We start from the raw sequence: 21,525 nt of genomic DNA, 5'->3' as shown, positions 1-21,525 counted from the left end.
GTCTCGAGCCCTAATGCACCCTCCTGTTGTTCTGCATACGATTATAACACGCCTGGCTTAGCCAGCTTCTGCAAGCTTGTGATGAGAACAGAAAGCCTCAGCGGTTTGTGCATTTCTTATTCCTGTTTCAGGGTGCTGACTGTTGGCCAAGTGCTCCTCTGCCCCGTGGCACTTTCATTTTAGAGTCTGGTGTGAAGGAGCTGGCCTGGTCAGAGCACGCCCTTCTCGGGGTGGAGCCAGGCCGTGGGGCTCAGTGCCTCTGCTTTCCTTTGTTCAGCGCCTTAGCTGACTGTGAGCACCTCATGGCTTTCTCTCTCCACTCAGTCATTCTGGGTATTGATGTGCATCCTGATGCTTCTCCCGTCCCCGCTGCCCCATCTGCAGGCCTGAGTCTGCGTCCTGGGCAGAGGGACCGGGGCTGAGGGCGGAGTGTGTGCCCCTGCGTCCTGCTGACGTCCTGGTGCAGGGTCGAGTCACGTGTCCATCCTGGGGTTTCTGGCTGGGTTCGGTGCTTCTGCTTGGATGAGGCATTTCTCACTTCCATTTCAAGTTCACTGGGGCCAGCAGGGCATGTGAAGCCCGTGGAAGAGGGACATACATTCTCTCCCCAGGGACCCCGTCCTCCACGTTCCTTGGCGATGGGTGGAAGCATATAATCCTTTACACAAGAGCAGTAAATAATTAGGAACAGTAATGTGATCTACCACCCAGGCTCTTCCTTCTGATTTTGAAATTAGATGAGGAAGAGGGGAAGCCTCCTAGGCAGGTTACTGCAGCAGAGGTGACAGCGTCTTCTAACAGCAAGGGAATGACCCTTGTGTGTGAAAAAGAAGACTGAACTCAAGCACAGCTGCCCAGGTCATGCAGTCAAGACGCACATAGTCAAATTCTCTTGAGAGCATTACTTATTAGCTGACATGGTTCTGTTTATCACATGTGCTGTCTTCAATCTGATTAAGCAAAGGTTGAGGAAACCCGTGGAAGATTTTATTTCCTTGACTTATTTCTCCTCTCTGTAAAGATCTTCATCTTTTCCCTTCTTCTCTTTCTGCATATCCACCCTCCTGCTTCTCTGTGATGATGGAACACACAGGCTCTTTGACATGTCATTGGATGAACACGGCCTTAGAGAAAGGACTTGGTTGATGGAAGGTACACAAATCCACAAACTCTAGAAGTGATTCAAAGTATTTGACATCAAATCTAGTGGATGATGGTGTCTTTATATTTGGAAAAATTCCAATACTGCCAGGATCAAGAACCCGCCTGCCAGTGCAGGAGATGTAAGAGACATGTGTTCAATCCCTGGGTCGGGAAGATCCCCTGGAGGAGGGCATGACAACCCACTCCAGTATTCTTGCCTGGAGAATCGCATGGACAGAGGAGCCTGGCGGGCTGCAGTCCATGGGGTCACAAAGAGTCAGACACGACTGAATGAATTCACACACACGCACACCACGATCAAGGAGTGTAGAGTCTCATGATTTGAGTTTTTCAAACATTCAATCAGCAAGGCAGAGAAATATGACTGAAATGTTTCTTTTCTGAAAGCCACTAATGAAATAGTTAGTTATGATAGCTTTGAAGGGACACTCATGTTTTTTCTGATTCAAGCTCTGGCTCTTCATGGTCCTAAAACATTTCTGGCTGGGGAAAAAAAAAAAACTTTCACTTCGTTTTCTGGTGGCAGTGCGCTCTTGGGACAAAACCAGCCCCACACTCGGCACAAAGAGTGGCCTCACACTGCCGAGCGCGGGAGTAAGAGGCGTCTTCTGGCGAACTGCTGACTAGCGACCTCATCGTTCCTTTGCTCTGCTCAGCGTTGAATACATCTTACTTCTCGGTGCTTTCACATCACCGGGGCTTAAAGTTTTTACTTTTTCATGGCAATGGACCCTCACGAGGATTTGTTAAGCACCTGCCCTGAGCTGGGGGTTGATTGCTGAGACGTTCTGTCAGGTTCTGTCAGCCGTCTCACCGCCAGTTCCAGGTGAATTCTTTACCACTGAGCCACTGAGCCACTGGGGAAGCCTGGGACAGCCTCTGATGATGCAAGGGAGCCTGTATTTATTTTTATTATAATTAACGGCTGAATATCAACAGACTTTTTGATAAAGTTGTCTGAGTTTATATAGCACTGTTTGCTATGTGTGCATAATAATGGCTATTTGCAATTGCCAATAACTGGAGTGATATGAGAGAGATGCTAAAACCATTACATGAAATACAAATAACTATATGTCACTGTCTGATTGGTGCTTGTTTAAATTCTAGAGTATGTGTAAGCCTCAGCGTCCTCTCTCCTGTCTGGTTCTCTCCCTGTCTCTTGCTGTTTGTCTCCTTAAGGGCCCTGTCTCAGTCAGGGCTTCAGCTACAGAGTGCCATTTTCTTGTCTGAGTTCCTTCAGGCTGCTGTGGTGTGCCTGGTTCATAAGTCTGGTCCCCCCCGGAAATCATCGGGGTCCGCTCTGCTGAGGGGGACCTCGTGAATTCGAGGTGCTGTGTGCGCTGTGCTCAGAGTAGTCACTTCCCCTATCTGCATATCTTTGAACATGTACTGAGGCTTTTCAGCCATTTAAAGCTCTATACAAATGTAAAGTTGTATTATTTTCCTGCCTAGTTTTTAAAAAAATACACAAGTAGGTAGCTGATTCTTTCAGAATAAATCACGTGCCCTGAACATACATTTGTACCAACCACGTCTGTAAAAGCTGTGCTTTCCAATAGTGAAACAACTCAGGGTAAATTCAAGGTAACAGAAGAATGGTATATTTAATTAATGTTAGGTTATGTTTTATCACCGACTCAATGGACATGAGTTTGAGCAAACTCCAGGAGATGGCGAAGGACAGGGAGGCCTGGCGTGCTGCAGTCCATGGGGTTGCAAAGAGTTGGACACGACTCAGTGACAGAACAACAATGACAAATGTTTTATTAGAAATACTAAATTTACAGAATCAAGTCCTTCACTAAAGAACAATATAATCTTCAAAAATTATGATCTAAACTGATTTCTAAAGCCCTAATATTTCTACATTTGTAATGAATCCCAGATCTTAGTTGTATGGCTGCTATTTCTACATCAGATGTACTTAATGTCTTGGCAAACATACTGAATTTTCATTTTGAAATCCGTTGAATGAATGAATGAATGAGATGGGGATGCTTAAATTTCTCATAGCACGCACTTCTGGCCGTGGAGCCAGGTGGAAGTTTCACTGTAAGAATAACTGCACTGTTCATTTTCACCTTAGTCTTTTCTCTGCTTACATTACTAAGCCGTGTGTTATATTTTCTTGGTCAGACTGGCATTCACCGTCATCTTTGTGAGGAAAAGGTAAAAGTCACCGTAGGACCCATGTTTGGCTCCTTATCACACCCTAAGAGAAATTATTTTGATTAGAAAAATGACTTAACCAACTAGTGATTCTTGTCAATTTAAAGCAGAGCCCTGAACAACTAGAGGGACACTTCTCTGTAGCTCTTTTCAATTATGAAATGCTTCTCACTTTTGTTATTTTACTGGAGATGTTGCTGCTGCTAAGTCGTTTCAGTCATGTCTGACTCTGTGCGACCCCATAGACGGCAGCCCACCAGGCTCCCCGTCCCTGGGATTCTCCAGGCAAGAACACTGGAGTGGGTTGCCATTTCCTTCTCCAGTGCTCCAGTGAAAGTGAAAAGTGAGAGTGAAGTCACTCAGTCGTGTCTGACCCTTAGCGACCCCATGGACTGCAGCCCACCAGGCTCCTCCATCCATGGGATTTTCCAGCCAAGAGTACTGGAGTGGGGTGCCATTGCCTTCTCCTAACTCTCTCTTTTGTAGAGCCAATTAACAAAGAGCGTTGTGATAGTTTCAGGTAAACAGGGAAAGGACTCAGCCGTATGTATACATGCATCCATTCTTCTCTAAACTCCCCTCCCATCCAGGCTGACACGTATCATCGAGCAGAGTTCCGTGTGCTATGCCTTGTTGGTTATCCGCTTTAGATACAGCAGTGTGTGCATGCCCATCCCAAACTCCCAACCACCCCTTCCCCCAACCTTCCCCCAGGCAACCATAAGTTTGTTCTCTAAGTCTGTGCCTGTTTAGCAGTGTGTACATGCCCACCCCAAACTCCTAACCATCCCTTCCCCCATCCTTCCCCCAGACAACCATAAGTTTGCTCTCTAAGTGTGCCTGTTTTGTAAGTTCATTTGTATCGTTTCTTTTTAAACTCTGCATATAAGGGATGTCATGTGATATTTCTCCTTCTCCAAACACTGAATTTTAATGACTACCTATCAGTATTCCTTGCTGATGTTGAAAATTTACTAAATTTGGTGTTGTCGTTCAGTCACAGATCCTGTCCAACTCCTTGTGACCCCAGGGACTGCAGCACGCCAGTCTTCCCTGTTCTTTACCATCTCCCAGGGTTTGCTCAAACTCATGTCTATTGAGTCAATGATGCTATCCAGTCATCTCAACCTCTATTGCCTCCTTCTCCTCCTGCCCTCAATCTTTCCCACTCAGGGTCTTTCCAACAAATTGGCTCTTCTCATTAGATGGCCGAAGTATTGGAGTTTCAGCTTCAGCATCAGTCCTTCCAGTGAATATTTAGGGTTGATTTCCTTTACGATGTACTGGTTTGATCTCCTTGCTGTTCAGGGGACTCTCAAGAATCTTCTCCAACATCACAGTTCAAAAGCATCAATTCTTTGGCACTCAACCTTCTTTATGGTCCACCTCTCACATCTGTACATAACTACTGGAAAAACTGTAGCTTTGACTGTATGGACCTTTGTCAGCCAAGTGATGTCTCTGCATTTTAAGAGTCTTTCTGGGTTGGTCATAGCTTTCCTTCCAAGGAGCAAGTGTCTTCTGATTTCATGGCTACAATCAGCATCCACAGTGATTTTCAGTCAGTTCAGTCACTCAGTTGTGTCTGACTCTTGTGACCCCATGGACTGCAGCACACCAGGCCTCCCTGTCCATCACCACCTCCTGGAGTTTGCTCAAACTCATGTCCATTGAGTCGGTGATGCCATTCCAACCGTCTCATCCTCTGTCATCCCTTTCTTCTCCTGCCTTCAATCTTTCCCAGCATCAGGGTATTTTCCAGTGAGTTAGTTCTTTGCATCAGGTGGCTAAAGTATTGGAGTTTCAACTTCAGTATCAGTCCTTCCAGTGAATATTCAGGACTAATGTCCTTTAGGATGGCCTGGTTGGATCTCCTTGCTGTCCAAGGGGCTCTCAAGAGTCTTCTCCAACACCACAGTTCAAAAGCATCAATTCTTCAGCGCTCAGCTTTCTTTATAGTCCAACTCTCACATCCATACATGACCACTGGAAAAACCACAGCCTTGACTAGACAGGACACCGTCTGAGTGGTGGGCTTCCCTGGTGGCGCAAAGAGTAAAGCATCTGCCTGCGATGAGGGAGACCTGGGGAGAAACGATCCCTGGGTCGGGAAGATCCCCTGGAGAAGGAAATGGCAATCCACTCCAGTATTCTTGCCTTAAGAATCCCATGGATGGAGGAGCCTGGTAGGCTACAGTCCACAGGGTCGCAAGGAGCCAGACATCATTGTGGCTTGTTGGCTCTGATTAAATTATAGGACTTCTCTGGTGGCTCAGACGGTAAAGCATCTGTCTGCAATGCAGGAGACCCGGGTTCAATCCCTGGGTCGGGAAAATCCCCTGGAGAAGGAAATGGCAGCCCACTCCAGTACTATCGTCCATGGAAAATCTCATGGACAGAGGAGCCTGGTAGGCTACAGTCCATGGGGTCGCAAAGAGTCAGACACAACTGAGTGACTCCACTTTCTTTCACTTTCTTTCTTTGACTAGACAGACCTGTGTTGGCAAAGTAATGTCTTTGCTTTTTACTATGCTGTCTAGGTTGCTCATAACTTTTCTTCCAAGGAGCAAGCATCTTTTAATTTCATGCTGCAGTCACCATCTGCAGTGATTTTGGAGCCCCTCAAAATAAAGTCTCTCTGTTTCCGCATCTATTTGCCATGAAGGAATGGGACCAGATGCCATGATCTTAGTTTTCTGAGTGTTGAGTTTTAAGCCAACTTTTTCACTCTCCTGTTTCACTTTCATCAAGAGGCTCTTTAGTTCTTCTTCGCTTTCTGTCATAAGTGTGGTGTCATCTGTCTATCTGAGGTTGTTGATATTTCTCCTGGCAATCTTGATTCTATTAGAGTAGTATCATCTGCATATCTGAAGCTGTTGATCTTTCTCTTGGCAGTCTTGATTCTCGCTTATAATTCATCCATGCCAGCATTTCACATGATGTACTCTGCATATAAGTTAAATAAGCAGGGTGACAGTATACAGCCTTGTCATATTCCTTTACCAATTTTGAAACAATCTGTTCTTTGATATCTGGTTCTAACTGTTGCTTCTTGACCTGCATACTGGTTTCTCAGGAGACAGGTAAGGTGGTCTGGTATTTCCATCTCTTTAAGAATCGTCCAGTTTGTTGTGATCTACACAGTCAAAGGCTTCAGTATAGTCAGTAAATCAGAAGTAGAAGTCTTTCTGGAATTCCCTTGCTTTTTCTATGATCTAACAAATGTTGGCAATTTGATCTCTGGTTCCTCTGCTTCTTCTAAATCCAGCTTGTACATCTGGAAGTTCTCGGTTCACGTCCTGCTGAAGCCCACCTTACAGGATCTTGAGCATAACCTTGCTATGAATGCAATCATAGAATAGTTTGAGCATTCTTCGGCATTGACCTACTTTGGGACTGGAATGAAAACTGCCCTTTTCTGGTCCTGTGGCCCCTGCTGAGTTTTCCAAAGTTGCTGGCGTACTGAGCGCAGCACTGAAACGGGATTGTCTTTTAGGGTTTGAGAGAGCTCAGCTGGGGTGCCGTCACCTCCGCTAGCTTTGTTCATAGTGATGCTTCCTAAGGCCCACTGGGCTTCACACTCCAGAACGGCTGGCTCTAGGTGAGTGACCACACCATCATGGTTATCGAGATCATTGAGGCCTTTTTTGTATAGTTCTCCTGGGTATTCTTGACACCTCTTCTTAATATCTTCTGGTTCTGTTAGGTCCTTACCCTTTCTGTCCTTGGTCTGCCCATTCTTGTATGAAATGTTCCCTTGGTATCTCTAATTTTCTTGAAGAGCTCTCTAGTCTTTCCCATTCTGTTGTTTTCCTCTTTCTTTGCATTGTTCACTTAAGAAGGCTTTCTTATCTCTCCTTGCTGTTCTCTGGAACTCTGCATTCAGTTCAGTCTATCTTTCCGTTTCTCCCTTGCCTTTCGCTTCTCTTCTTTTCTCAAATATCTGTAAAGCCTCCTCAGACAGCCACTTTGCCATCCTGTATTTCTTTTTCTTTGGAATGGTTTTGGTTACTGCATCCTGTACAGTGTTACAAACCTCTGTCCATAGTTCTTCCGGCACTCTGTCTACCAGATCCAGTCCCTTCAATCTATTCATCACCTCCACTGTATAATGGTAAGGGATTTGATGTAGGTCATACCAGAATGGCCTAGTGATTTTTCCCTACTTTTTTCAATTTAAGCCTGAATTTACCAAATGCCCTTTACTAAATGACCACACTACAACTACGCTGGACCGAGACAGAGCGAGGCACTTTACAGATTTGCTTGTAAAGAGTGCAGCATCTCAGAGAGCTATGAGGCTCTGGGAGGTTAGGTTAGAGAATCACAAAGCTATAAAGAGCTGAGATGAGATCTGACTCCAGTTCTCCTGGACACTAAAGCCTCTGTGCTTCCCTCTGTAAATGCTTCCTATTTTAAGGGTCGGAATAAAGAGAGAGTGTTTGGAGAGAATCTCAGTGCACAGCAGGGTTTGGAAGTTGTTTCTGAAGCAGTAGATGCTTGGATACAAACCGCTGGTCATATGAGCTCCTCAGCAGGCATGACTAAGTCCGAGCTCCTGCCTGGAGTAAGTGGGCCTTCCACCCAGCGTGTTCTCTATTAGAATAACCTGGCAGGCGGCATCCACCTGGAGACTGTCCAAGAAGCTAGGAGAAGAGTAATGGGCCGAGGCAGAGACCTGGATTCTGGGTGCTGTCGTGTGGCTGAATTACCTCACACAATCATGAATCCTCAGTTCCTGCATCAGTAAGATGAAGATGACACTGGTCTGCCCAGTCTATCTCTTGGGGTTATAGTAGATGGGTCATATGTAGAAAGCCAGGTCTTGAAAGTCATAAAGAACAATATTTTGTTTTCAAATAAAACAGTCATTTATTTATCCAGGTCAATATCTGGCAACATTGGAGGCAGAGATACAGTGGTAAACAAAACAAAAGCGCTGTCCTCATTAAGTTATTATTTTATTGTGAGATTCAGCCTGCTGATGAGTTACAGCACAGTGCTTTAAAGGCCGAGGTAAGAAAGACCAGGGCACCGACAGAGGCATCCAGTCTAATCCCAGAAGCGGTTTACTCGGCAGTAAATGATAGTGGACACTCATAAGGCAAAGGGGAGAAAGGAGGTAGGAAAAGCAGAGACCTGGGGTAGAGATTCTGTGGTAAAATGTAAGAGCATATTATTGTGGGAGTGAATGTTTAAAACACAAACAGAAAAAGAGGAGAGATCTTCATGTGGCTCTCAAGTCAGCCAGCTAATCTATGGGAATATGGGTCAGAAAGCTGAAGAGGGAAAAGAAATACACACTCCAGGCTGGACAAGCAAACGCTGGAAGACAAAAAAAGAGGGCTGGGGAAGTCCATACCACTTGAAAAGATTCGCCTCCCAGTACTTGCCAAATGTGGTATCTGGAGGGGAACTGTGGCATGTCCCGAGAATTCCAGACACTATTGTAAACAGGGGACTGGGGTGTGGCGTGGAGGCTCCGTCTGGAATCTCATGGAGTAGGAACCCAGCCTGGAAAGACAAAAGTTATGCTAGACCTGTGTCAAGAAGTCACGAGGAACGTATTTCGAAACTAGAAGTTCATCTCCAGGGTGGCTGGTCTCAGGACAGGGCCCTTACATGCACAAAGACTGAGCTCCAAGTCCTCTCTGTGGCTCAACCAACAGGGACTTTTTGCTACCCAGAAATGCCGTGAATGACTTGCCTAAGGTGTCGTATGGAGTAGCAGAGTCAGGCAGTGACCAAGAACCTGTGATTCTTTGATACCCTGATAAACCGAAAAGGCTCACTCAGTCGTGTCCGACTCTTTGCGACCCCATGGACTGTAGCCCTCCAGGCTCCTCTGTCCATGGGATTATCCAGGCAGGACTGCTGGAGGGGGTAGCCATGCCCTCCTCCAGGGGATCTTCACAACCCAGAGATCGAACCCCGGTCTCCTGCATTGTAGGCAGACTCTAACACTGAACCACCAGGGAAGCCCTGATAAACCCCAAAAGGGAAATCTATATTTGGATTCTGGGCTTAAAATGCTTCTTACTGCAAAGATTTCACCTCTTATAGGGCTTCAGGAAGACTCAAGTAGGTTCTTTCCGTCATTGGGGAGCTCGTGGGCTCTTAGGAGACTGCCAAAGCTACTACTTTTCTTTTTTTTTTTTTTTTGCTTCATCTCATATATGGTCAGTTAACAACTGAGGAAAAGTGAGTCAGATAATGATATCTTTGTGCTCTGTGTGCCAAAAACTCCAGTAGTGCATATACTAGGAGCTAGGAAGCCCCCATTTCTGAAGAAAATTGAGTCTGTACATATAGAGCAAAAGCGTAAGTAGAGATGGAGAAGCTTAACTAGAGCAACGTTTCAAGAGAAAGGGACTCTTCGGATGTCTTGTCCCCTTTTCCTCCCCTTTCTCCCTCTTGTCCCCTTGTCTTTTCCGTGGGAGCTGAATGATGAGACCATGTTATTTGTCGTCCCCTTTTGAGGGTGAGAAGAGCGACTGTGCCAGGACATAGGTGTAGTTGGGACGTGGGTTCACTGTGTCTTAGCTCCCTAAGCTCCGGAGGGCTGCACTGACGCCCTCATCCCCGTCTGTGGCGGGTGCCGTTCTCTGTGCTCCTGTTCGGCCACGTCAGTGTCTCTGCTGGAGTGGGCGCCAGGCTGCCTTTCAGTTACCCATGCTATGTTTCTGTCTCCCGTGGAACTGTGAGCTCCTGGAGGCTGAAAGCCTCAAGACTTCCAGCCTTGTCTGGAGAGTCCCATGGACAGAGGAGCCTGGCAGGCTGCAGTCCATGGGGTCACACAGAGCTGGACACTGAATGACCTAGCACGCACACATGATTTATCTCTGTCCCATAAGCCAAGATCTGACACTCAGGTTTGACAAGGGAGGGTATACTGACAACACGTTTGAAGGGAGACAAGTGACAGGATTGGTGGGAAAGTTATTCCCAGGGGAAAGAGAAGGCGTCACGTGTCATAGCATAGAGTTGCTGACAGTGATCACGGGCAGTCCTGCAAATCAGTCAGCCTTCATGGAACGGAGGGGTGACAAGAAGTAAGGAGGAACCAGAGCTGGTGGGGTCTACAGCCTGCCCGACTACTGACTGACGCCTGCTCCAAAGAGGGGTGGTGTGCGAAGGAGCACAGTTGCTCTTTTGCTGTGCTCCTTAATGGGATAGACTGGGTAATCTACCAGGTTTGCATTTGAGCTTGGAGGAATGTGTTGGGTAAGCATGAAAACTTGAATGATAAAAAGAGAATAGCTTCTCAAAGAATCTTGATACTTCTGCTTCCAGCTGAAACCAGGAAATTCAGAGGCAGCAAAAATGAAATCAAGGAAAACGTTAATGGAAATTTTGAACCTAGAAAAGGTTTGGTTTGAGTTTTGAAGGACAGTCTGACCTGGTTAATAACTGCTCCCAAGTACTACTGTTATGATTTGCAGGCTTTTTATGTGTTTGTTATATATTTCATTTATATAATATTTAGCCTATTATTTTCTAATTCTTAGGGGTGGGTCCCTAAATTCAGCAGCTTAACCAAGGCTTCTACATTTACTGCAGTGCTGATGAAGCCCAACTACCCTGAACAGGCTTGTGTTGTAACAGTGGGGGCTGTTTTGCCTCAAATCAGCAGTTCTGCTTGGGAGGGTCATGCAAAGTAATCTACAGAGTTTTCTCTGTTACTTGCGTAGAATGGTAATACTTTAATTAAAGCAACATGTATACATAATTTAATAAGTGATTGCCAGAAATGATTTTCTCTAATAGAAATCATAGCAAATTTTTTTTTTTTGGTTATCACTTAGGGAATCGTGAATTGCCGAAGCCTCAGTCGCTAACTATTTTGATCTGTAGGACCCCAATTTCTAAGGGTCCATGGCAATTCTGACTTTGGCCTCTCTAAAATGGGCAGATCAAGCTTGAGGCAGTTATTGTGGGTGTGGCATGAAGGTTTGCCTGCTCATGTCCCCTGTCTTCTTCTCAGAAGATGAAGGTTTCAAACCTTTATTTTTCGTAAGAGGAATCTACCTTCTGGGGTCTTAAATGAGTTCTTTGCTAACTGACAACCTTCCTTTTGTATTCAAAGGACCCTCTTGAATGCCACTTATTTTATCTATACATGTTCCTTTAAGTTCTTACCTAAAGGGTTTTCCTACGTGTCACAAAGCTACTTACTTTAAACGCTCATTACTGCTCACTTTTTATGCTGAAATAATGCATATTTGAGTTGCAGTTTACAAATAATGATCAAAGAGTGCCTTTCTCTTAATTAAATCGTTGGTTAATTTGATAAGCCTTTCAGGGTCAAAGGAATTAATTCTATAAAAATACAACTGTCTTGACTTCCCATTCAGCTGAATCACTTCACAATTTTCTTTCCCATGTGGATTAAAATTCTTTACAACTGGAAAATAATTATTAAAATAAATATGGCATTTGAATTACAGTTTTGGTGACTGGAAGCCTTGACCCATGCGTAGGTGATCAAATAAACCACCAAAGTGATAGGAACACTAACCTGATTAAATTAAGGAGAAGGAACTACATTATTAATAGTAAGCAAGCAAATGTTGGACAACTTGACTCTCTTCATTTGAGTCTTTAACATTTGATGTACATTTTAATCTGTATTTAAGACATTATTTTTTCTCTCCTAGAGAGACATCTCCTCTATGGACGGCCTGCCGTGCTCTATCGGACTAGATATGATATCTTATATCACACTGACTTTGAAAGCGGTTATAGTGAAATATTTCTAATGCCACTCTGGACATCATACACTGTTTCCAAACAGGTCATTGAGAACGTTGGGTTTCATGTTCTTCATGTCATTACGCTCCGTGCCTTAATAGAATGATTGCTGGCGGAACAGAATTTTGTTTTAGAAAAGACTTTAATTTTTCCTGATGAAAGAAATCCTACATTGGGTCTATTGTAAAATATTTTGAATTAGGCTTTCTGCCATGTTCTAACTTCACGGTAATATGTAAAATGGCATAGCATACTAATTCTGTTAGTTTCTTTGACTGTGCTTGTCATGCCCCAGTAGTTTCAGAAGCTATCAAGATTTGGCTGTGAGTTTTAATAGACTTATTATTTAGAGCAGTTTTAGGTTCACAGCAAAACTGAACGGAAAGGACAGAGATTTCCCATATACCCACAGCTCCACACATCACAGCCTGACCCACTAACATCTTTTTTTTTTTTTTTTTTAATGAAGGTTTGTTTTATGTTGGGGTTTCAGTTTTGGTAAAGATGAGATAGTTCAGTTTATATCAGAAATTAGAAAAATTTATTACAGTTGAGATATGTTTCTAATTTCTGAATACAAAGGACTACTTCAACTGCCCCAAACATAGCTTCTTGTTATTTGTACTCGGGCACATACAATACATAAACAGTTATTTTTTTTTAAATAGGAGATATGTCTATATTATTCCTGAGAATATTATTTTTTAAGCTGTCTTCTGTGGAATCTCATTAATTATGTCAACAGTGAGATTTCTGCCTTCTGTATTATTGTTTTACCTAAGACTGATAAGAGAGTTCTGCTAGTAGAAAAAGAGAGTTTGAAAATTACTAGCTTAATGCATTTGAAAGTGAGATCTTTTTTTTTTTTTTAAGAGTATATTTTTCTTTTTTTGGCCAAGTGGCACGTGGGATCTTAGTTCCCTGACCAGGTATTGAACCTCACCCTCTGAGTTAGAAGTATGGAGTCTTAGCCACTGGACTGCCAAGGAAGTCCTCTCTTTTTTGTTTATTTAAAGAGGGACTATCAGAGTATAAGCTATAGTAACAGCTAATGGGGTTCTGGCTTTGGCTGTTTGGAACCAAGCAGTCTGGTTCAGTGCCCCTGTTGGTCTGGTACTATCTCCCCCACGGCTTTGCTGACGACCTGTGACTCACCGTTCAGGCTGACGTCTCTGACATCCCTGCACACCTGACCAACTGTGTCCGGCCCGACGTCCGCGTTTCTCCGAGTTTCAGTCAGAGCTGTTTGGCCTACAAAAATGATAAACAGATGTCCTATGGATTCCTCTTTCCTCCCTGTAAGTTACAGAAGACCAGGATCTAACCATTCTAGAGGGGTGTTATTTTGTGGAGTCTGGCGTGTGCAACTTGGTATTTAGGATTTCGGTGGTTTTTAGAGGGGTGCTCAAGAGGTTGAGGAGATGAATTTCTCTGGGAGCCTTCCAAAAGCAGCCAGAAAAAGAGACCAGCTTTCACAAATCCTATTCCCGGGGAGTTCTAAAGTGCAAGGGAACATTCAGTGTGTCTCCTGACATCATTAAATGAGAATCTAAAAGTGAAATAGGAAATTAATAAGACATTAATCTTTTAAATAATACTATAGATGTGATCTCTTAATACATGAAGCCCTTTAATTATCTCATTACCTTGATGACATTTTTTAAAGTCCAAATTACACCGGTAAAGTCAAGGAACTCTTTTACATAATACTTAGTAGACCCAAGATTAGGTTGGAAGCAAAAGAACATGAAAATTTTATTTAAGAACGAGTGAGTGAAGAGAGGTGGAGTGGGAAGAGAAGTAGGCGATGGCACATAAGAGGGGTAAGTGGAAATGAAAGAGCAGGTCCAGTCATCGCATGTTATTTGGGTCATTTTACAAGATTACTTTTTTTTATTGATGTCGATTTTAGTGTGTAATAGTATTTGTTTTCCTAATGTTTAGATCTGAGCTCGTCCCCAGAAGCTAAATATGATGCATTCCTTGTAACCAATATGGTTCCAATGTATCCTGCTTTTAAACGTAAGTCCAATATTTACCTAGTAGATTATTATTTGTGGGAAGAAATGTTTCTAAATTTACCACTTACCTTTCCTACCTCTATATTCATTTTAATAACTTTCATGTGTTTAGCCTTTATTATTTTCAGCAGCCTTTAATGTAAATTCTCTACTGCTAATCCAAATTATGAATCTGTGAGGGAGCTTGATGGATTATTATTTAGCCCTTGTTTATAGTTAAGAAATTAAAGTCACAAGAAGTGACTCGGGTCATGAATGGTAGAAGCTAAGCTAAACCAAGTTTGTGCTTCTAGTCTGTTGTTCTCCGTATTTCAATGCTCACGCTATAGGTGGTTTAGAGAGTCTTCTCTGTATTTTGGATGCTATCTAACATTTAATAGCATCTGTATTTATTAAATGTTATAGTAAAAGCCATTAACAATTCTTCCTTTAGGGGAATGGTGATGTTGTAGTCTGAATATTGATCCTGAAACCTAGCAAGACTTAATGAGTCTTCTGAATCATCCGAGTATAAATTCAGCTGGTTTTCGGGCTGTGTAAATTATATACACTCATAATTTCTTTCTATACAATATAAATATTTGTGAGTGACAGTGATGAAATGAATGGCATAAGCATGGGGAGCTCTGGCTCCCAAACTGAGTTCTGGTCCCTGGAGTGTGACCACTGCCTGTGTGATCACAGAAATGCCATTTCGCCTCTCATTTGTAAAATGATAAGATTTGATTGCATGACTTCTATGGCTTATATGGATTTGTAACTTAATTGTCCAATGAACAAAATAATCCATTTTCTATTTCTGATAACAAAGAATTTATTCATTTGCCCATCCATCTATCCATTCATCTATCTTCCTTCCATCCATCCATCCGTCCATTCATTTTCCAACCATCCATTTATCCATCCAACCATCCATTTATCCATCTTCCTTCCATCTACCATGCATGCATGCATGCATCCATCCATGTCTTCAAAGACAGAGAAGGCATTGTGGAGTAGACTTGACCTCCCTTTATTTCATTTACAGCAAGCAGACCTGGATGCTTCTAGGAAGGGTGGGAAAGGGAAACATTTCTACATAATTTTACTTAGTAAAGGAGCATTGGGCTGTGTTACATGACTCTGAGGACTAAAATACAATTTCAGAACAGAAACATGAGATGGTGCAGTGTCATCTACAGGGCCAAGCCTCCTCAACTTGACATCAGTGAAATGGCCAGCATGGTTTAGAGAAAAAAATGTTTATTTGATGTCCTCAGTTAGTAAATAAGGGCTTATTCAAAGGTAGAATCTGTTGCATATGAGTGAAAATTTAAAGTATGCTTTTAAAAGGAGGTTTCCTGGTTTGTTCTCAGGCCCAGTGGAGAAATGTTTCATAAACTCACGTAAATCCATTTGTCATAATATTACATGGAATGCAGCTGCATTGAGTTTCCACAAATCTGGGTTTCCTGGATTTCTTTCTTCTTTGCTGATGCCTTTTTGACCAAGCAGCAATAAAGGAAACACACACACGGTCCCACCCTGAGGCTGGTGTGGCCAGAGGCCCTTCACAGAGGGCCCGCTGTTCTTCAGTGGGGATGGCTTTTCACAGGCCACATTTCTGCGGGTTTGGCCTTTTGACTGTTCCCATTGTTATTTCTTTCCCTCTGTGCCTCTCCAATTTTTATGCTTAAGTTAACATTTGAACTTCTCCCCCACTGTCCTCCCTTCTTTATTGCAAATAATTATCCGTGGTGTTTTGGCTCTGGTGGCTGCTCTGTCCTTCTCATTTAGAATAGAGGATCATCAGCAGTTGAAACCCCATGGGAAAAATGCCCAAGTATTTTTTAATTAGAGGAGGTAAGAAATGATAACAGCCTGGACCTCATAACCCCCATGTATCAGGTTGGCCAACAAGTTCGAGTTTTTCAATCACATCGTACAGAAAAACCTGAATGAGTCCTTTGACCACCCAATAGCGTCGAGTGCAGTAAGTCACATCTAACATTTTGCAGCCAGCTTCTCTGGTTTGCGTTGCCTGTCCTCTCTTGCCTTTTCTCTTCTCCCTTCCACCCCTGTCCTTCCCCGGCGATCGACTGTAGTGGAATTGGAGCTAGCCTGGACAGGAAAGTCTTCTCTAGAGGATGACCATGAAACTGAGAAATGCAGAGTGGAGGAGACACCCGGGAATCACAGACCAAGGGCGAGTTTTCCAGATAGAGGGAGGAGCATGTGCGGCGCCTTACTCTGAAGCACGTTCAGCAAGCAGGGGCAGAAGCCTGTAGCTGGGGGGAAGAATGGGAAGGAGAGCCACAGAGGGAGGCAGGGGCCACGGTGGAGAGCTGGGGGTTTATTCTAATTACGGGAGAAATCATCTGGAGTGTGAGAAAAGGGTGCTGGGGAGTGTGAGTCACTCTCCGATTCATGGTGTAAGAGGATCCGTCTGGCTGCTCCAGAGAATGGCCTCATACAGCCCGCGGGCCCCAGGGGACCAGTTTTGTGGAAGACAGTTTTTCTGTGATGGGAAGGGGATGGTTTGGGGGGATGATTCAAGTGCATTTCATGTATTGGGTGCTTTATTTCTGGTATGACATCAACTCCACATCAGATCATCAGGCATTAGATCTGGAGGTTGGGGACCCCTGAGCTACACGGAAAGAAGAGTTTCTCCCAGGGGGCCCAGGAAGTAGTCTTTTGTGGTAGCTCATGGCAGAGAAGATGGTGGCTTAGATCAGTGTGGACGCAGTGAGAATGGTGAGAAGTGGTCAGCTTTAGAAGACTGGGCTGTGTTTTGGAGGTCTCACTGACAGGAGTTTGCCACATGTGTATGAACAGAGCAGACAAGTCCAGGGTGAGTCCTAGGATTTTGACCCGAACATCTGAGAGCGAGTGCCACTGACTGTGATGGAGAAGCCAAGAGATGGAACAGGAGTGAAAAGGAGAATTAAGAACTCTGTTTGAATAACTTTTTGTTAGATATGATTATGAAGTCTTCAAATGCACAGTGAGATGGGTGGTTGGATATGTCTGGAGCTGCATGGAAAGGTTAGGGCTAGAGACATAAACTTGGGAATTACTCTACCTATGACATCGTGAAAGAAAAAAAAGTAGATTAAGGCCTTTTTTCAATTTTTCACAAACACTGTACTTCCTCCGTTGCACAGCTATTCTGTCTTCCTGGAATGTTCTGTCTCTATCCCTTTGCTCAAAAAAACCCCCCTATCCTTCAGACCTCAGCCTAATAACCATCTCCTCTGCAAAGGCTTCCCTGACTGTTCACCTAGGTTAAACTCCTCTACCAATGAATGTCTCCATGTCTTTTCTGGTTCATAAATGATACACACACAGCTAGTGCTTTACGATGGATTGTTCTCAAGAATCACAACAGCTCTATTGTCTCTTAACTTGTGATATGTGTCTTATTTAACACATCCTAGAGAGAATTTGACCAAAGCAAGGAGTTTTGTTCACAAAGAACTGATTTTGTCTTTGCACAGGCATCTGGAATTATTTCCAAAGGGTTCTGGTGAAGAAATACGCTTCAGAAAGAAATGGAGTTAATGTGATAAGTGGACCAATCTTTGACTATGACTACGATGGCTTACACGACACACAAGACAAAATCAAACAGTAAGCTTTTAAATTCCAAGATCTCACTCAAGAATATTTTTCAAATGTTCATGTACTGGAGAAGAGCTGATGCCTGTTAAGCCTGTTATTCTTCGAATCTCCTTGTGAATTCGTCAGTTCTTTTGGGCCTTTTATGAAACATGGCATTGGGGGTTGAAAGCAACAGGAGTTTGTAGTAAATAAATGCACTTTTCAGCTCCATCAAAGAATATGTATCAAAAGATTAAATTTTTTCATTTATTCTTTAATAACTCTTGTGGAAATAATTTTCCCTTGTTTCCCTTATTTGGGGGGAGGGGACTTTTAAAATTCCTTAGGTTTTCTGAGTCAGTACATCTTAATAGGAAATTGCATATAAACTTTGATCAAATCTCATTTCTGTCCCTCTCTCTGGTGCTATTATGGATATAAAAGAATTAGGCATACTGTATTCATGAGGAACTCACAGTCTGGTGGAGAAGACAAGAAGTTATAAATACAACAAATTCATAATAGATCATCACTTAATTTTATATATGCATGAAATAGAGTAACACAAAATATGCTGCTCAGTCACTTCAGTCGTGTCCGACTCTGTGCGACCCCATAGATGGCAGCCCACCAGGCTCCCCGTCCCTGGGATTCTCCAGGCAAGAACACTGGAGTGGGTTGCCATTTCCTTCTCCAGTGCATGAAAGTGAAAAGTGAAAGTGAAGTCACTCAGTCGTGTCCGACCCTCAGCGACCCCACGGACTGCAGCCCTCCAGGCTCCTCTGTCCATGGGATTTTCCAGGCAAGAGTACTGGAGTGGGGTGCCATTGCCTTCTCCAACACAAAATATGAGAGGGTTTAATTGTGACTGGAAAGGCAGTAAGAGCTATTTTATTACTTATCTATATGAAAAAAAATTAACATTTTTGTCTAATTAACTATAAACCACAATTAAACACAAAATATGAGAGGGTTTAATTGTGATTTATAGTTAATTAGACAAAAATGTTAATTTTTTTCATATAGATAAGTAATGAAATAGATCTTACTGCCTTTCCAGTCATCCTAAGAGAAATTTTATCTTATACATTTATTGATGGTTATTGTTATAGTTTTAAGCTCAAATTATATTATCAGCTTAATTGTAATTTCAGTATTTTGAAAATGATTAAAATGAAGATAAGAGAAAACTAAGTAAGGAATTATCACTTCCTATGCTGTGCTCTACTGGCAAAGATTATTTACGCTTAGCACTCAGTCCTTAGAATTTTCTTTAGTAAATGAGTTCTCTGTACCAAGTTCAGGCCCTCACTGCGGCTTGAAAGGGCTATTCTTCTCCGAGCTCCTGTGTTTTCTGCCTCTGGCCCATTTGATACAAACCTGTGAGTTCTTCTCCTGAAGTGTGGACCTCGCAATGGTGCTTCAAGCACGGAGCTTTCAGTGGAGCATCACGGTCCGAAGGCCACCGCGCTCGCGCTCAGAAGCCCCGCCCCCGCCGCGGCGCTTACCCACTCTCGCTGCCTCCATGGCTACTCCCTCGACCTGTCATTGTGTCCAGCCTCTGAGTCTGGGTTCAGGCGGTTTTCCTTTGTCTCGAGTATCTTTTCTGCTCTGCCAGGCTGAGAGAAAGGAGATACTGGGCATTGAAAACATTGTATTCAAAGACAGAGAAGTGGGTAACGCTCTAAGTGAGAAGGCGACTCCCTTGAGAGGGATGTCCTGCCAGTCGCTGGGGCAGCGTTCACTGAGCACCCTTCACAAAGCGCTCTCCGCAGCCCTAACTCGTCTTGCTTCCCCGTGCCAGGTACGTGGAGGGCAGCTCCGTCCCCGTGCCCACCCACTACTACAGCATCCTCACCAGCTGCCTGGACTTCACGCAGCCTGCCGACCGCTGCGACGGGCCGCTCTCCGTGTCCGCCTTCGTGCTGCCCCACAGGCCCGACAACGACGAGAGCTGCAACGTGAGTGCAGACATGGCGGCCCTCGAGGCTGCCGCTTCCGCTTCCGCCCGCGCTCCTTTATCGCACGCGCATTTCCTGCCCCATTTTCATTGCTTTAAAAGTCTCTATATTGTTATTGTTTTTTTTAATGTACTTGTTTAATTTTGTTTATTTTTTTAGGTTTTGTTCAGCAAGTACATAGGTACTTATTATTTATTATCATTATTATTATCCAAACTAGAACATTTCTGGAAGTGAAGGGAGGATGCTATGAAATAACAACTGCAGACAGCAGGGATGAGCCAAGCTTAAATGAGGGGCACAGTTTCACCCTGTGTGTGAGGCAGAAGGGGAACTTGTTTAATTGTAGCTGGAGGATCATTGCTTCACAATGCTGTGACGGTTCTTCCGTGCGTCCGTGTGAGCCGGCCCTAAGCACACGGGTGTCCCCCCCACCTCACCCCTCCCGGTGGTCACGGAGCCCCGGCTTCGGGTGCCCCGCGTCCCACATCACACTCCCTCTGGCGATCTGTTTTACGTCTGGTAATGTATATGTTTCAGTGCTATTCTCTCAAATCATCCCACCTTCTTCTGTTATTATTTTGTAATTGGAATATACGTGCTTTACAATGTTGTGTTCGTTCCACTATACAATGAAGTGAATCAGCTATATGTATACGTATTAAATAAAACGGGACAAATGACTGTGCGTCAAGTTTATAACATAACTGCGCAGAGAAAAGAATTCAAATAAACTATATGTATTCTGACTGTAGGGCTTCCGACGTGGTGCTAGTGGTAAAGAACCCGCCTGCCAATGCAGGAGACATAAGAGACGCACGTTTGATCCCTGGGTCAGGAAGATCCCCTGGAGAAGGGTATGGCAGCCCACTCCAGTATTCCTGCCTGGAGAATCCCATGGACGCAGGAGCCTGGAGGGCTAGAGTGCATAGGGTTGCAAAGAGTCAGACACAGCTGAAGCGACTGAGCACACGTGCACTCTGACCATACTCCCTTAATGGGATACAGTTCAAGAACAAATAAAGCAAGCAAAGAAAATTTGAACTTTACACAGTAGATTTGGTGTTGCTAGTGATGTTGATATTTTAATTTTGAAAATTAAAAAAATGTAGTTATAAAAAAGCAGTGTCCTTTGGGATTTGCTGACAGAATTCATCTTTGTGTCTTAAATTATATCCCCACCCTTGAACTAGAACACACTTATTATAAAACATTTGGACTATACAAATGGGGATACAAGTTGAGTCTTTGGAAAGGACCCAACAAAACTGCCAAACACTTGGGAACTCTGTGTCCTAATGGCATTTTATTTTTCAATGTAAGGGTATTGTGCATTTAATTAAGTTCTATTTCAGTGTTTGCTCTTGACAAATGATAAAAGTGCTCAAATGTCTTCAGTTTTGCAAAAGACAAATATATTTTGAAAACAGTGAAAAGCAGCACAACTTTGGTAGTTACTGAAATGAGGGAAGAGCAGCCAGGAGCTCATTATATCATTCACTCTACTTTTGTGGATGTTTGAAAATTTCATTAATAAAAACTTCTTAATTTTTTTTTGTGTTGGAGTACAGCCAATCACTCTGGAGAAGGAAATGGCAACCCACTCCAGTATTCTTGCCTGGAGAATCCCATGGACAGGAGATCCTGGTAGGTTATAGTGCACGGGGTTGCAGAGAGACCCAACTTAGTGACTAAAACGACAACAATAGCTAATTAACAAATGTGGAAGTTTCAGATGACGGCAAAGGGATTCATTTTGGGATATATATATATTTCCCTCCAAATTCCCCTACCATCTAGGCTGCCACGTAACACTGAGCAGAGTTCCCTGTGCTACACAGTAGGAATTTGTTGGTTATCCATTTTTAAATATA

At 43.5% G+C, this 21,525-nt stretch overlaps 1 protein-coding gene across 14 annotated transcripts in view; it reads left to right on the top strand.

Annotated features, from left to right (window-relative positions):
• The window catches only part of ENPP2 (ectonucleotide pyrophosphatase/phosphodiesterase 2), a 132,735-nt gene that overhangs the window by 105,856 nt on the left and 5,354 nt on the right, over window positions 1-21,525 (top strand). For 8 of the 14 annotated variants that reach the window (XM_061439504.1, XM_061439510.1, XM_061439516.1 and 5 more), the window contains 6 exons: window positions 10,630-10,704; window positions 11,994-12,130; window positions 13,250-13,385; window positions 14,032-14,109; window positions 17,588-17,720; window positions 19,495-19,651. In XM_061439504.1, coding sequence (XP_061295488.1) covers window positions 10,630-10,704; window positions 11,994-12,130; window positions 13,250-13,385; window positions 14,032-14,109; window positions 17,588-17,720; window positions 19,495-19,651 — 716 coding nt within the window. The remainder of the gene's footprint in view (window positions 1-10,629; window positions 10,705-11,993; window positions 12,131-13,249; window positions 13,386-14,031; window positions 14,110-17,587; window positions 17,721-19,494; window positions 19,652-21,525) is intronic. The other 6 variants (XM_061439513.1, XM_061439511.1, XM_061439505.1 and 3 more) reach the window with 1 other exon arrangement.

The sequence above is a fragment of the Bos javanicus genome, chromosome 14 (genome assembly GCF_032452875.1).
Source record: "Bos javanicus breed banteng chromosome 14, ARS-OSU_banteng_1.0, whole genome shotgun sequence".
Taxonomy (NCBI): Eukaryota; Metazoa; Chordata; class Mammalia; order Artiodactyla; family Bovidae; genus Bos; species Bos javanicus.
This window is presented reverse-complemented; position numbering and strand designations above follow the sequence as displayed.